Source organism: Phialemonium atrogriseum (assembly GCF_030411735.1).
Source record: "Phialemonium atrogriseum strain 8032-3 unplaced genomic scaffold QBC33scaffold_10, whole genome shotgun sequence".
NCBI classification, from domain to species: Eukaryota; Fungi; Ascomycota; class Sordariomycetes; order Cephalothecales; family Cephalothecaceae; genus Phialemonium; species Phialemonium atrogriseum.
The window spans coordinates 949,433-961,109 of NW_026848147.1; the positions used below are offsets into that span (position 1 = coordinate 949,433).

At 52.8% G+C, this 11,677-nt stretch overlaps 5 protein-coding genes across 5 annotated transcripts in view; 3 read left to right on the plus strand and 2 right to left on the minus strand.

The window, feature by feature from the left end:
* The window catches only part of QBC33DRAFT_585379 (lipase), a gene marked incomplete at its 3' end in the record, with an annotated part of 1,837 nt that extends 614 nt beyond the window's left edge, over positions 1 to 1,223 (minus strand). The window contains exons 1-3 of the mRNA XM_060431437.1: positions 1,016 to 1,223; positions 402 to 934; positions 115 to 293 (exon numbers count right to left, since the gene is read on the minus strand). Of these exons, the coding sequence (XP_060284498.1) occupies positions 115 to 293; positions 402 to 934; positions 1,016 to 1,218 (915 nt within the window). The 5' untranslated portion in view covers positions 1,219 to 1,223. The remainder of the gene's footprint in view (positions 1 to 114; positions 294 to 401; positions 935 to 1,015) is intronic.
* Positions 1,224 to 2,329: 1,106 nt separating this feature from the next.
* QBC33DRAFT_50638 (putative dioxygenase) lies at positions 2,330 to 3,825 on the plus strand. The gene is made up of 2 exons (XM_060425740.1): positions 2,330 to 2,585; positions 2,739 to 3,825. Exons 1-2 carry the CDS (start codon positions 2,486 to 2,488, stop codon positions 3,749 to 3,751), a joined length of 1,113 nt encoding a protein of 370 aa, XP_060284499.1. The 5' UTR covers positions 2,330 to 2,485; the 3' UTR covers positions 3,752 to 3,825.
* A 663-nt stretch (positions 3,826 to 4,488) lies between these two features.
* On the plus strand, positions 4,489 to 6,390 carry QBC33DRAFT_610759 (S-adenosyl-L-methionine-dependent methyltransferase; the record flags this gene model as incomplete). Its single annotated transcript, XM_060432425.1, has 9 exons — positions 4,489 to 4,629; positions 4,706 to 4,848; positions 4,921 to 4,962; positions 5,014 to 5,080; positions 5,150 to 5,177; positions 5,240 to 5,252; positions 5,317 to 5,406; positions 5,475 to 5,817; positions 5,896 to 6,390. 9 exons carry the CDS (start codon positions 4,489 to 4,491, stop codon positions 6,130 to 6,132), a joined length of 1,104 nt encoding a protein of 367 aa, XP_060284500.1. The 3' UTR covers positions 6,133 to 6,390.
* Positions 6,391 to 6,840: 450 nt separating this feature from the next.
* On the plus strand, positions 6,841 to 8,692 carry QBC33DRAFT_536720 (uncharacterized protein). The gene has a single exon (XM_060427730.1). It carries the CDS (start codon positions 6,948 to 6,950, stop codon positions 8,283 to 8,285), a length of 1,338 nt encoding a protein of 445 aa, XP_060284501.1. The 5' UTR covers positions 6,841 to 6,947; the 3' UTR covers positions 8,286 to 8,692.
* A 678-nt stretch (positions 8,693 to 9,370) lies between these two features.
* On the minus strand, positions 9,371 to 11,235 carry QBC33DRAFT_471037 (major facilitator superfamily domain-containing protein). The gene is made up of 2 exons (XM_060425190.1): positions 11,118 to 11,235; positions 9,371 to 11,066 (listed from the first exon to the last, which is right to left on the minus strand). The coding sequence occupies exon 2, from the start codon at positions 10,893 to 10,895 to the stop codon at positions 9,504 to 9,506; it is 1,392 nt and encodes a 463-aa protein (XP_060284502.1). The 5' UTR covers positions 10,896 to 11,066; positions 11,118 to 11,235; the 3' UTR covers positions 9,371 to 9,503.
* Positions 11,236 to 11,677: the final 442 nt, after the last annotated feature.

Here is an 11,677-nt window from a genome sequence, read left to right on the forward strand (position 1 = left end):
ACCCCACCCCCCCCCCACCCCCCCCACCCCCCCCCCCCCCCCCCCCCCCCCCCCCCCCCCCCCCCCCCCCCCGCCCCCCCCCCCCCCCCCCCCAGGCGGACAAAACACACATACCATGAGGATAACGTTTGCATTGGGGTATTTCCCATGGACCCCTTGGACCAATTTGGTGTAAGCATCGACATAGCTCTCAGTTGAAACATTATTGGCCTCATTTTGGTCATTCGTGCCAATGTTGATCACCACAATATCTGGCGGAGTATGTCGAGAGAAGTCCCAAGGCTCGGGGTTGTCTAGTAAAATGCCAAATGTCTTAGTTAATGTGCTCAGAATTGCTCCAGCGGCATGATTTTGCAAGAAGCAATACTCTGGACTTGCCGAAAGGATAAACAGGGACCTACCTCCCCAAATATCCATCGCCTGGGAGCGGGTGTCGGAGGTGTAGAACCACTGATGGACCTGCCCCCGGGGATTTCCCCAGCAGTCCTGGTCCGCGGCGCAGATGCCTGGGTACCCAATTATATCATACTCGGTGTTTCCTAACCCGGCACCGAGCCCATACGCGAAGCTAGACAGCGACTCGTATGTGTTCCCATATCCCGCAGAGAGGCTGTCTCCGATGACCTCTACTCTTCTGGGGTGGTCGGGTACTTGAATCAACTTTTCCCCGTGGGCGACGTGGACCTTGTCGATTTGCACACCGTATCCCCAATTGCTTACCCGCAGTTCCAAGGTCGAGGGATTTACCGGGTCGGTGAGATTCGCTCCTGGAGTCTCCGGGCTGACAAGGAGATGTGTTGCGCCTTTCGTGATGTTGGTGAATTGCCAGTCAAGTCCACTGATCCTGTATCCAACGAGGACACCCTGATCCGTCAGATTTCCGAATGAGATGGCCACCGTCTGTCCAGTGTAGCCAAAGACCAGTCCCGCGGCGCTGTTGTGGTTGAGATTAGCCACTGTAAGTGGGTGCGCACACTTTACGCCTCGCAAGGAATCGCCTTCAAAGGATACTTACGACCACCAGGAGTAGTGCTTCGAATCCCACCGTCCCTTGTAGGAGAGTTCGGAAGCGTTGGCGGGATATGTGGCAAACGAGTAGTTAGATGGCTGGATTTTTGTGTTGGGAAAATCCACCATTCTTGGCTGCCCATTCTGAAGGATTGTCCCTGCCGCCAAGGAGAGGAATGCGAGGCCAAGTCTAAGTGAGATGCCAGCCATTTTTCTCACTCTCTATGCCCCCGAGCGATGAAGAGAGAGAATATACGTAGGTAAAGGGTGATGGAAGACAATAGAGCGCAGTAATCCGCATCGACTTTATTAAAACCTTGCCCAAGCTATGAACGCGACATTAGGCTGACAAGAGAATATCCATGGTGCTACTTCAATATATTCTGGAAACCATAATAGACTAATAAGACGCCTTAGCATAAGCGAGGGCCATCTCGGCCGTGGGAAGCAAGAAAAAGGAAGGGAAGTTGAACGCGGATATAATTATATTGCCTGTGAACCGCAGTGCCCTCCTGCGAGAGTGAAATGGTAGCTCGGAAAGGCCACCTCCGCTCTGGTTTAGGTAACGAACGCGTCTCTTCTAAATCTTGCGATGGTCTTGTTCCCAGGGCTTGGAATTATGGCCATAGTAATTACCAGCGGAAACAAGGTTTGACAAACCGTGTTAAAATATCCTGACGACTATAAACCGGTCGCCAGCCATCATGAGTGGTCCTCCTTACCCAAGTATATTCCCAGTAACCAACTAATTACTGTGTACTGCGGTAGCGTGGGAACTGTGGATCGGCGGCTTGTGGTTGGATCGCATCCAAGATCTCTGTGCACCGAAGTTTGCAATCAGCGATTTAGCACCTGAGAGAGCAGTATTTAACCGTCAGTTCCTCCCGCACAACTGCCTCATCTGGTAACACAAAAAACCCTGGTACAGATTTCTCGCAACCTGGATGAGTTTCTCATAGGGGGCGGCAGCAAAAAAAAAAAAAAAAAAAAAAAAAAAAGCGGGGCCGGGAAAGAGACAGCTAACATCTATCGTTGGCTTCCACTGCCTGCTGAGCGCGGGATTAGCGTCTGACAATCTTTATCTGCAAGATCCTTTGACAGTTCCTGATATGCCCAGCGGCTGCTGCAGACTCGGCAGTTTTCCTTGATAACTCATGTCGTGTCTGATAGCGATAACAAGTAATTACAGTGTAAGATAATTACAAATTGCAGGCTCGTATCTATCAGCAACCATCTGCTAATCATTCCACCTGATAAGCGATAACAGAACTCCCTACCAATGTGGCGGCTGGCGTCGGCTGGAGAGTGACACAATCTGAGGAGATAAGGTTCACCTGAAAACCCCCTCTTCCATCTCGTGCTAGAAAAGAATAAATAAACTGGTACCCTCTCTAGTTTTGTCACAACCTGGCACCTCCCTTCCAAGCACCTTTGATCTAAGAAGACACACCTCGGGTCTACTCCTAAGAACACCTCCATGGCTTCCGAGGCGGTTATCAAACCCATCGTCCATCCTGAGGGATCAGGCATTGACTTCGGAGCCGTTGTCTCCAACGTTGATATCGAAAACCTTACTGGTAAGATACCATGCAACCCACGAGGTGACTTTTCGTTGGCAATGACGCCCTGAAAGCACTGGGAGAATACCCGTGAAATCGGTAACCTCCTATGGTAAGTAAGACAAGACAACTCGTCTCGGCCAGCGCGACATATCGACTGACGCCTCTCAGATGCCGACTTTGACGCTATTCATGACGCGCTTTTCGAGCACCAGGTTCTGGTCTTCAAGAACCAGAGTCACGTCTCTCCCAGAGCACAGTATGAGATGACGCAGAAGTTCGACCCCGCGGCCACAGGCTCGTACGGACATGGCAAAACTCTAGACGCGAAACGCTCCGTCCTGCACCCCGACTTGAAGACCATCCCGCACCAGCCACAAGTTCAAGTCATCGGCAACGGCTTCGTCGAGGAGTATGAAGGCCTGAAGAACATTCACCTTCGCCACCCCCATCACCGCAGCTTCCATGCCACCGCTATTCCTGCTGAAGACGATCTGGATTTCACACGGTTCTACAGATGGCATATCGACGCTGCTCTGTACGGTCTCGCGCCTCCCATCGTGACGTCCCTTCTCGCAGTGCGCGTCCCCGGCGGCCGTACTCAGACGGTTCGCTACGACGACGATACTGGTGATGAACTGACGGTCCCTCTGGGCACCACGGCTTTTGTATCTGGCTACGCCATGTACGACCTTCTCTCTCCTCAAGAACAAGAGTTCGTCCGCACGACCAGGGTCGAGTACGCCCCGCATCCGTACGTGTGGATGAGTGGCGCGAAGTCCCGCTCTGACGGCCTCGGCATGCTTTCGGAGGACAGGGAGATACCGTTGACGGACTTGCCGCCCATCGAGGAGGCCAAGATCCAGATCCTGCCCATGTGCTGGCGCAACCCGTGCACCAGCCGCCTTGCTTTGCAGGTTCATCCGTCCGCTGTACGGAAGCTGCACTTGGCAGATGGCACTGTGGTTGAGGACCTTGCCACGGTTCGTGACATAGTCTACCGCCTCCAGCGACCAGGTATCGCTCCTAAGATGGTGTACGCGCACGATTGGGAACAAGGCGACTTTGTTCTCTTCCATAACCGTGGTCTGATCCATTCTGTCGTGGGTGCCTTTACAGAGCACGAAGTTCGTTTGTTTCGACAGTGCAACATTGCTGCCAGTTACCTTCCTCAAGCGCCTTAGGTAATTATTGCGTCGATTTTTCTAGTTAGTTTGCTTTGGTATCTATCTTAGCAGTATCTCCAAGCCCATTCCTTCTCAGGCCACCACTGTGCTCTCTAGATAACCCTAGAGAGCAAACCAACACTTGCGGACATCTTTGAACGCCAGTCTAATTTCCCAAGTGGCGCCGCTGCCGCCTGCCTAGAGCGAACGAACATTTCTCACGTTGATTCGTCATGAGACAGATTCTGCGGGGTCGGACATTGGTTCCTCCACTCAGATCGTAATCTGTTTGGACGACATTGCTGATATTGTTGGAACATGTCCGGGAGCGCTCGTCCACCCAGGAGGAGTATAACATTTAGATATAACCCAGCTGGAGCTCTGTTAAGGGTTGGTAATCTACCCCTTGAGCCCTGAGACGGTACGAGACGCATGTCTACATCTCCTGGTCGGAACAACTCGTCGTCTATCGTAACAAATGCGTGGCTGATAGGAAGCCGGGACAGGTTCTTGGCATTCTCAGACCGCCAAGTCGCCAACGCCAACAAGCAGTTTGATGTAGTATTTACAAAGGCAGCGCAGCGGCTCGCCAGCGGGATGCATCCTATTGGCTGGTAGGGATTAACCCCGCTCTCTGAGCAATGGATGGGGGTCGGAGGAAGGGGGGGATATGGGGTGCAACCATATTAAAAGCCTCCCACACCACCCCGTAAGGAGGCTTCTTTTCATCTCGCAATCTTCCATTGAACCTCCCCATGTCTGCGACGGAGCCAAAGTCTGGGCAACCAGAGCCGATCGAGGCGCCCTCCTCACTCGCTCCAGAACCCGCGACGGCGACGACGGCAAAGACGCTCCCCATGCTTCCGCCGGAGCACTGGACCGAGGTGGCCGGCCAGGTCTGCAGCAATCTCATCTCTTATTCCATCTCTTCGACCGCGGAATATGGAGGATTCAGCTTACCAGTTCCAACAGGATGGCGATGGCGGCGACGACGCTGACTCGGCCCATGGCGACGATGCGGCGGAGTCTACGGCATCCCTCACGTCCACCATCCTGAGATACAGGACCATTCGGGGGCGGACTTATCACAGTGAGATTGGCAATGCTCAGTACTGGTGTGCCCCCCAGTTCTCAACTATTCTTATCTCTAATTGGCACATACTAACTTGCACAATTACCTGCCGTAGGGGAGCCAACGACGATGGCCATAGCGAGTCTCTAGACATCCTGTGAGGAAGACAGTGGGGGACATTTGGTTGTTTGATGCTTACAAGTTACAGAAACCATGTTTTTAATCTCTGTCTCGACGGTCGACTTTATGTGGCACCCATCACGGATGATCCCAAGGTCAGTAGTCACTCAAAATCTACTCCCAGTCAACGGACCCATTGAGTAATTATGTGTTGTCTCTTTTAGAAAGTCCTTGACATAGGAACTGGTACCGGTTAGTTGTCGTCATTCGTCCCGAGCATCTTCGGCACCCGTTCTAACTGTTCCTCTTCCCAGGAATCTGGGCCATGTAGGTAAACTTGACGGAAACGACGCCGTCTCGTCGCCATGGGGCAATGCTCACCCCTTGATAGCGACTTTGCAGATCAGTTCCCGGGGTGTGACGTGATTGGCACGGACATCAGTCCTATCCAGCCCGGCTGGGTACCCCCGAACCTCAGATTGTGCGTTATCGACCCCTTGAGCTCGAAGAGGGAACAGACAGGAAGCCAAGCCAACTAACGATCCGCAGTGAGATTGAAGACTGTACTCGAGAATGGACCTTTGAAGAGAATGGATTTGACTTTGTCCATATCCGATACCTGACGGGCTGTATCCTGGACTGGACCGAATTCTTCAAGGAGGCCTACCGGTGCCTAAAACCGGGCGGGTGGTTGCAAAGCTACGAGTCGTCTCCTACCGTTTTCTCCGATGATGATACTCTCCCCAAGGATAGCGCCATCGCTCAGTGGGGGCCAATCTTTATGGGGGGTGGCGAGAAGACCGGGCGAACCTTTGCCGTGGTAGATGATGGGCTCCAGAACACGGCCATGGAGAAGGCTGGGTTTGTGGATGTTCAAGAAAAGTGGATCGAGGTACCCTCCTTTTTTTTTTAATTCGATTTCTGTCTCTACTCGTGACTGGTAACTCACACATATATCTTCACTATGTAGGTTCCTAGCGGTGGCTGGCCTAAGGATCCAAAATTGAGGGAGATCGGCCAATTCTCACAGGTGGCGCTCTTATCAGACGTTGAAGGCTTCATCTTGTTCTTCACGAACGTTCTGGGCTGGTCCAGAGATCAGGTCCAAGTCTACATCGCCCACCTTCGGCGAGAGCTTCGTTCCTTGAAGCATCATGTCTACTATAAGCAAAAGATTGTATGGGGCAGGAAGCCGGAAGCACAATGAGACTTTCTATGCGGGGCATGGGTCATACGGGAGTGAAAGCACAGTAAGGCTGAGAAGGCTGTAAAGGCCGCAAGGAAAGACAGGTCGCTAAGGGATGGAAAGGGGTTGCTGACTAGCTTCTTGACCAAATTTGCTGCAGAGCCTCGCGCTGCCGAGGTTCTCAGCCTAAATATCAAGCGCCAGGGCAGCCAACATTATCGTCCTGTGTCTAATGCATTCCAGGACGGCCTTTCACGTGCACCCTGCTGTTTGCTAGAGGTACTGTAAACACGGAAACCTGTGTCACCCAAGTTGAGCCCACTGTCTGTTGGCTGCTGGCGGTGGCGGTGGCGGTGGCGGTGGCGTTGGTCTTCTGGGGAGGGGTAAATGGCTGTGAATGCTGCTTTATTAGATTGGATGCCCTATTTATCTGATGACAAGCTAGATAAAAGCTGTGCAACCTAGTTAGACCACTTTAACTGGGAAGGACCGTCCCATATTGTGTGATTGCCCACGCTCCCTGCATAATTAAATGCAAACTATGACTCACCAGTCTTCTAAGATGCATAATGGGGTGATTATCGAAAAACGAGGCTGTAATGTCCCAGAAAAGCTGCAGCGTAATATCGAAAAATGAGGCTGCAGCGTAAGGCAGCATCGGAACTGCGTAGACTTGACCAGCTTAAATAACGCATGATCCCTTTCTCCTAATAAAGATACCGAGAATAAGTTGAAAATTTCTTAATTGTCTAAGTACGGTATCTTTCATTGTTCAACCGCTTAGTCGTGCTCTTTTCACTTCATTGCAAACCCAAACCCAAAACTCGAACCCAAGCATGTCGGCCACTACCACTGGAGTGATCCACATCTACATCGACAACTCCAATCTGTGGATCCAAGGGCAGAAGACATACGCCGAGAAAAAAGCTCTCGAGGTTGAGTGGGACCCGACGTGGCGATTCGACGTTGGTCGTCTGAAGGCCATCCTCACTGAAAACTCTGGGCTACAAGCCGACGAGAAAGAGTTCGATGTTAAGGTCAACTTGTACGGATCCACCCCTCCCCCCGTGGATACGGTCTGGAGAGCGATTGAGTCCCACAACGTGAATGTGAGCACGTTCGCAAGAAGTTCGTGGACTGGGCGCGAAAAGCAAGTGGACTCAAAAATAAACGTCGACTCCGTTGCCGAAGCGGCTAAGGCGTACTATCGCCAGATTCCCAGTGCGTTCATGATTGTCTCAGGTGATAGAGACTTGCTCTCGGCGGTGTCGAAAATCACGACGGAATACGAGTTTCGGGTGCATGTGTGGTCGTGGAAGAATGGCCTTGCCGGTGTATATACGCAGCAGCAGGAAGACAAGCTTATCCGAGTGCACTTGCTTGACGACTATCTCGAGAAAATCGGCTTCCGCGAAACCACGTTCCGCGTCGATCGGAATACCATCAGCCCCCACAGCATCGTTGTTCTCGATCCGACGCCCAAGGCCACTGAGATCCAAGAGTTTCTTTCACGTCTGAGAATTCCAGTCTACCGGTACGTCTGCGCCAAGAAACGCGCTGACGCGTCTAGCGAAGACCTCGTCATTATACCTGCGCACACGAAGAGAATGAGCTTCGATGACCTGGTCAATTTGTTTGAGGAAGCTAAGGCGCAGCTCGAAACTCATGGGCTGAGCGTGTTCACTTACATGGAGTACTCCCAGCAGTATATTGGGGACTCTAGAGACGAACTGGGGATTTCCAATAGATTCAAAGAGCTGCCAGAAGACGACGGCGAGAATGACGACAAGGATGACGAAGAAGATGACGGCGAAAATGACAACGACGACGACGACGACGACGACAACGACTCCTTCATTGAGGTTAATCGTCGTTCAAAGCAACAAAAGAGCCGTTTGAAGAAGGACGAGCAAAAGTCTCGCAGCCGATGCATCTGGCGAAAATACTGCAAGAGCGAACTCAACTGCAAGTATGGTCACACCAAGGAGGAGGAGGATTACTTGAGGGTCTACGGCCACAAGACGGCGAGGAAACACAGGCGCTGCCAGGACAAAGATTGCTTTCGGGGAAGTCGTTGCAACTTTGCCCATGGCGAGGCGGAGCTGTTTTGTCCCACTTGCGGCAAGACGGGGGCGGGGCACGCAATGGGGGAGTGCCCTGAGAGATGGCAATAGTGCATGTCAGCTGGCCTAGGGACGTTGTGTGCGGATCTTTGCAGCAAGCTGAAAGTGTTAGGGCTAGGAAGGCAAGGCTTCAATATGAATTGCCAATTTGACCTGTGGTCTTCGGTTTCGGAGTCGTTGGTGAGCGTGTCAAAACTGGGATACTTGTCGTCAACGAGGTGTCTGACGATTTGCGCCGTGATCTCAGGCGGAAGTGAAATAACGCGCGACATTTGGCTTGGTAGGCGGCTGGCGTTTGGAGCGAATAAAGCAATCTCGCCTGATCAACTAAATCAGTCTCTAATCAATACAGGTTATGATCAAAATGCCGCCGGCGTGATGATGCGGACGAGATACGTCTTTTGTAGGCAATTTTTGGCAGCTGCTAAAGCTCCGCCGGTAATTAAACGGAGTACCACGTCGATGACAGCAGCCGATTAGCCGTTGAAAAGTAAAATGGCTTCTTACCTTGCTACTCCATTATGGTGTGCATTTCCATCTAGACCGGTGTGAATTTCTGATTGCCATGTCAGCAGATTGGAGAATTGCACAAGGGTTTCACTTTAATTACCCTCCTCATGTTTCCAAGCCACCTTGGATACAAGTCTTTGCGTTTGGAGTTAAAATAACAAGCCACGGTCTAATTACTTTCTTCTATTACAAATGGCACATGCTTTCAGCACATTGGCTTTGTAACTATCAACCGAAGTCTTGCAGGGTGAGGTGCAGAGACTGGTCAGCTCGTCGGACGACATCTGACCCCACGTGCAGAGAGAAACCTCTCGTCGGTGATGGTTCCAGTGCAATCGACGGACGAGCTTAGAGACTCAATGCAACCTGCAGAGAAGGACGTCGTGGCGTTGGTAGCAGCAAACAAATATGTATCGGAAGAGGACGCTGGACCGTTGAGGGTTCCGTTGGCCTGGGAAGAAACATTGCGGACCTGGACGGCATTTCGGAAGACGTGCAGCAGACGAGCACCATCATGGGCGCCCTTGAAGATAGCGGAGGCCCTCACTGCAAGTGGAAGCAAAGGGAGGCACAATCCAGCAGATTTCCCTTCTTAATCTTGTATTATTGAGATTTAATACTATTTTGTTTGCAAGCTGACACTGTTTTGTGTCGTCTAATATGTTTTGCTTCCCGCTCATGCCTTTGCCTTCTTTTCTCCTTTTTTTCTTCCCGGTTTCCCCTGTCATCCTTTCTTCCTTTCTTCCCCATCTTTCCCGGTTATGCTTTTACAACAAGTTTAAAACCCGATCGGGCCACTCTCAAAGCCGTGTACATGAGACCAGCGACGGAAGCGGTGACGCCAGCGAAGATCCACAGCCTCAGCCAGTGCAACGGCTCCGTTCTGCCCAAGATGGCGCCACCGCCTGGACCGCCAACGAGGAGGCCGAATGAGGTCATGGCGAAACCCATGCCAATTCTCGTCCCGATCCTGGATTTGTCCTTGATCAGGGCGGCGAAGCAGACTGGTGGCATGGCGGTGAAGACGCCGGAACAGAAGCCGCCGAAGGCGGTGACGACGACGATGCCGGCCGAGGTGTGGGTGGCGATGGCGCAGAAGTAGATGACGCCGGTGAAGAGGATGCAAGGGGCGAGAATGTTGAAGGGGCCGACCTTGTCGGACATGGCGTTGGGAATGATACGGCCGGCGGCCGAAGCGGCGTTGTAGATGGCGACGAGGTAGAAGGCCAGGTCGCGGGTGGTGAGTTTCTGGTTGGCCGAGTAGAAAGAGAAGTAGAACTGGAAGGCGGCGAGGCCCATGAAGCCGATCATGGTAGCGAGGGCAAACCACATGTAGGGGAGGTCGGTGAAGGCGGTCCAGTCGATGACAGCGCGCGGCTTAGCCGGCTTGACGCGCATCCTCATGACGCCGACGGGGACAGCGAGGGTGGCGAGGGCGATGAAGCCGACGACTCGGACGGACCAGGAGAAGCCGACGAGCTTCAGGAGCCGGTGCACCACGATCGGGTAGATGACGCCGCCGAGCGAGGTGCCCGAGGAGGCGACGCCGATGGCGAATCCGATCCTCGAGCTGAAGTAGGTGGGCAGGACGGAGATGCACGGCACAAAGAGACAGCCCATGCCCACGCCAACGCAGACTCCCTGTGCAAGAACGACCTGCCAGTACTGTGTCGCGAGGCTCAACATCATATGCCCAAACACGATGCAGAAGGCGCCCGCAACCAGCAAGGTCCGCAGATAGCCCCTGTCGTAGATGGGGCCAGACGCGATACCGCTAAACTGAACCAGGAACGCCTGGATAGACCCGATCCACGAGATGTCCGACGACGGCCGCTGAAAGAGCTCGCCGCTCTCGTAGTACGTCTGGAAGACGCCGAACGAGGTCAAGATGCCCCAAGTGTTAAAGAAGAGCATGAAGCCGCCCAGCACGTGGAGCCATGCCTCCAGGCCGCCGTTGGGGGGCGGAGGGAAGGCAGGGCCGGCCCGAGGACTTGACGACGGTGAATTTGCGGCCGGTTCCTGCGGCGAAGCCCGTGGACTTGGGCCGTCATGGCCCTTTTCTGAAGGGGGGCCCGAGCCAGAGCCCGAGACCGAACCCAAGTTCGAGTGTTGGTGCTGTGCAACGCTTGTGTCTTTCTCGCCGGTGTTCATTTTCACAACACGTCTTCCTCAACAGTGAGCAGTGTACGTGATGCTACCGGTCAACTGGAGGTATGTGATACGGAGAAAGAGGTAGGAACTAACAAATTGACAGGAGAACCAGCTACTTGGGGCAGACATAAGGCAGAGAAGGCAATGCGAAGAAACTGCATTGGGATGAAACTAGATGTGAGTCAATCTCGGTTATACAATCGGAAATCCGAGCTGCCCTACCAACGGCTGCTCTGCACCGGACAATTGAACATGGAAAAGTAGCAGCCATCTTGCTTGGTCCCGCTTTGGGTGCGAGAGCGACAACAAGCTGCGGCCCGAACGCTTATTTTCGCAACCCCCTGACATATCAGACCATAAGCGTCGGGAAGATTAACCCCAGACTCGACGATCCACATTTTGCATAGATTGTGATGTAAATTTCCCTTTTTTTTTTTTTTTTTTTTTTTTCTTTGCCTGGAGCATCTCGGACTCGCGATGCTACGTCAAAATACCAAACCGAACTGCTTACTGTGGTAATAGGCCGCATTGTATCCGCGAGTTGCTCGGACATAACAGTGGAGACAGTAGATCAAGACGCTTGCACCCAATGAGGAGGAAGAGAGAGCAGGTCACACTCGGCGCTAGCAGCTCACTCGACTAAATTCTCCTCGGAATCCGATCCTCGTTAAAGGAAGAAGCTGACCCGACCTAAAAAAGGCATAATTAAGCGCATTTTAGTATGGGTAAGGGAACAAGGCAGGCGTGGCAGGGCGCCTAATGGACACTGGCATGACACTAGC

Coding starts and splice junctions, on each gene's coding strand:
- QBC33DRAFT_536720 (XM_060427730.1), top strand. CDS start 6,948: ATGTCGGCCACTACCACTGGAGTGATCCACATCTACATCGACAACTCC.
- QBC33DRAFT_50638 (XM_060425740.1), top strand. CDS start 2,486: ATGGCTTCCGAGGCGGTTATCAAACCCATCGTCCATCCTGAGGGATCA. Junction 2,586..2,738: donor TGATATCGAAAACCTTACTG/GTAAGATACCAT, acceptor GACGCCTCTCAG/ATGCCGACTTTGACGCTATT.
- QBC33DRAFT_471037 (XM_060425190.1), bottom strand. CDS start 10,895: ATGAACACCGGCGAGAAAGACACAAGCGTTGCACAGCACCAACACTCG.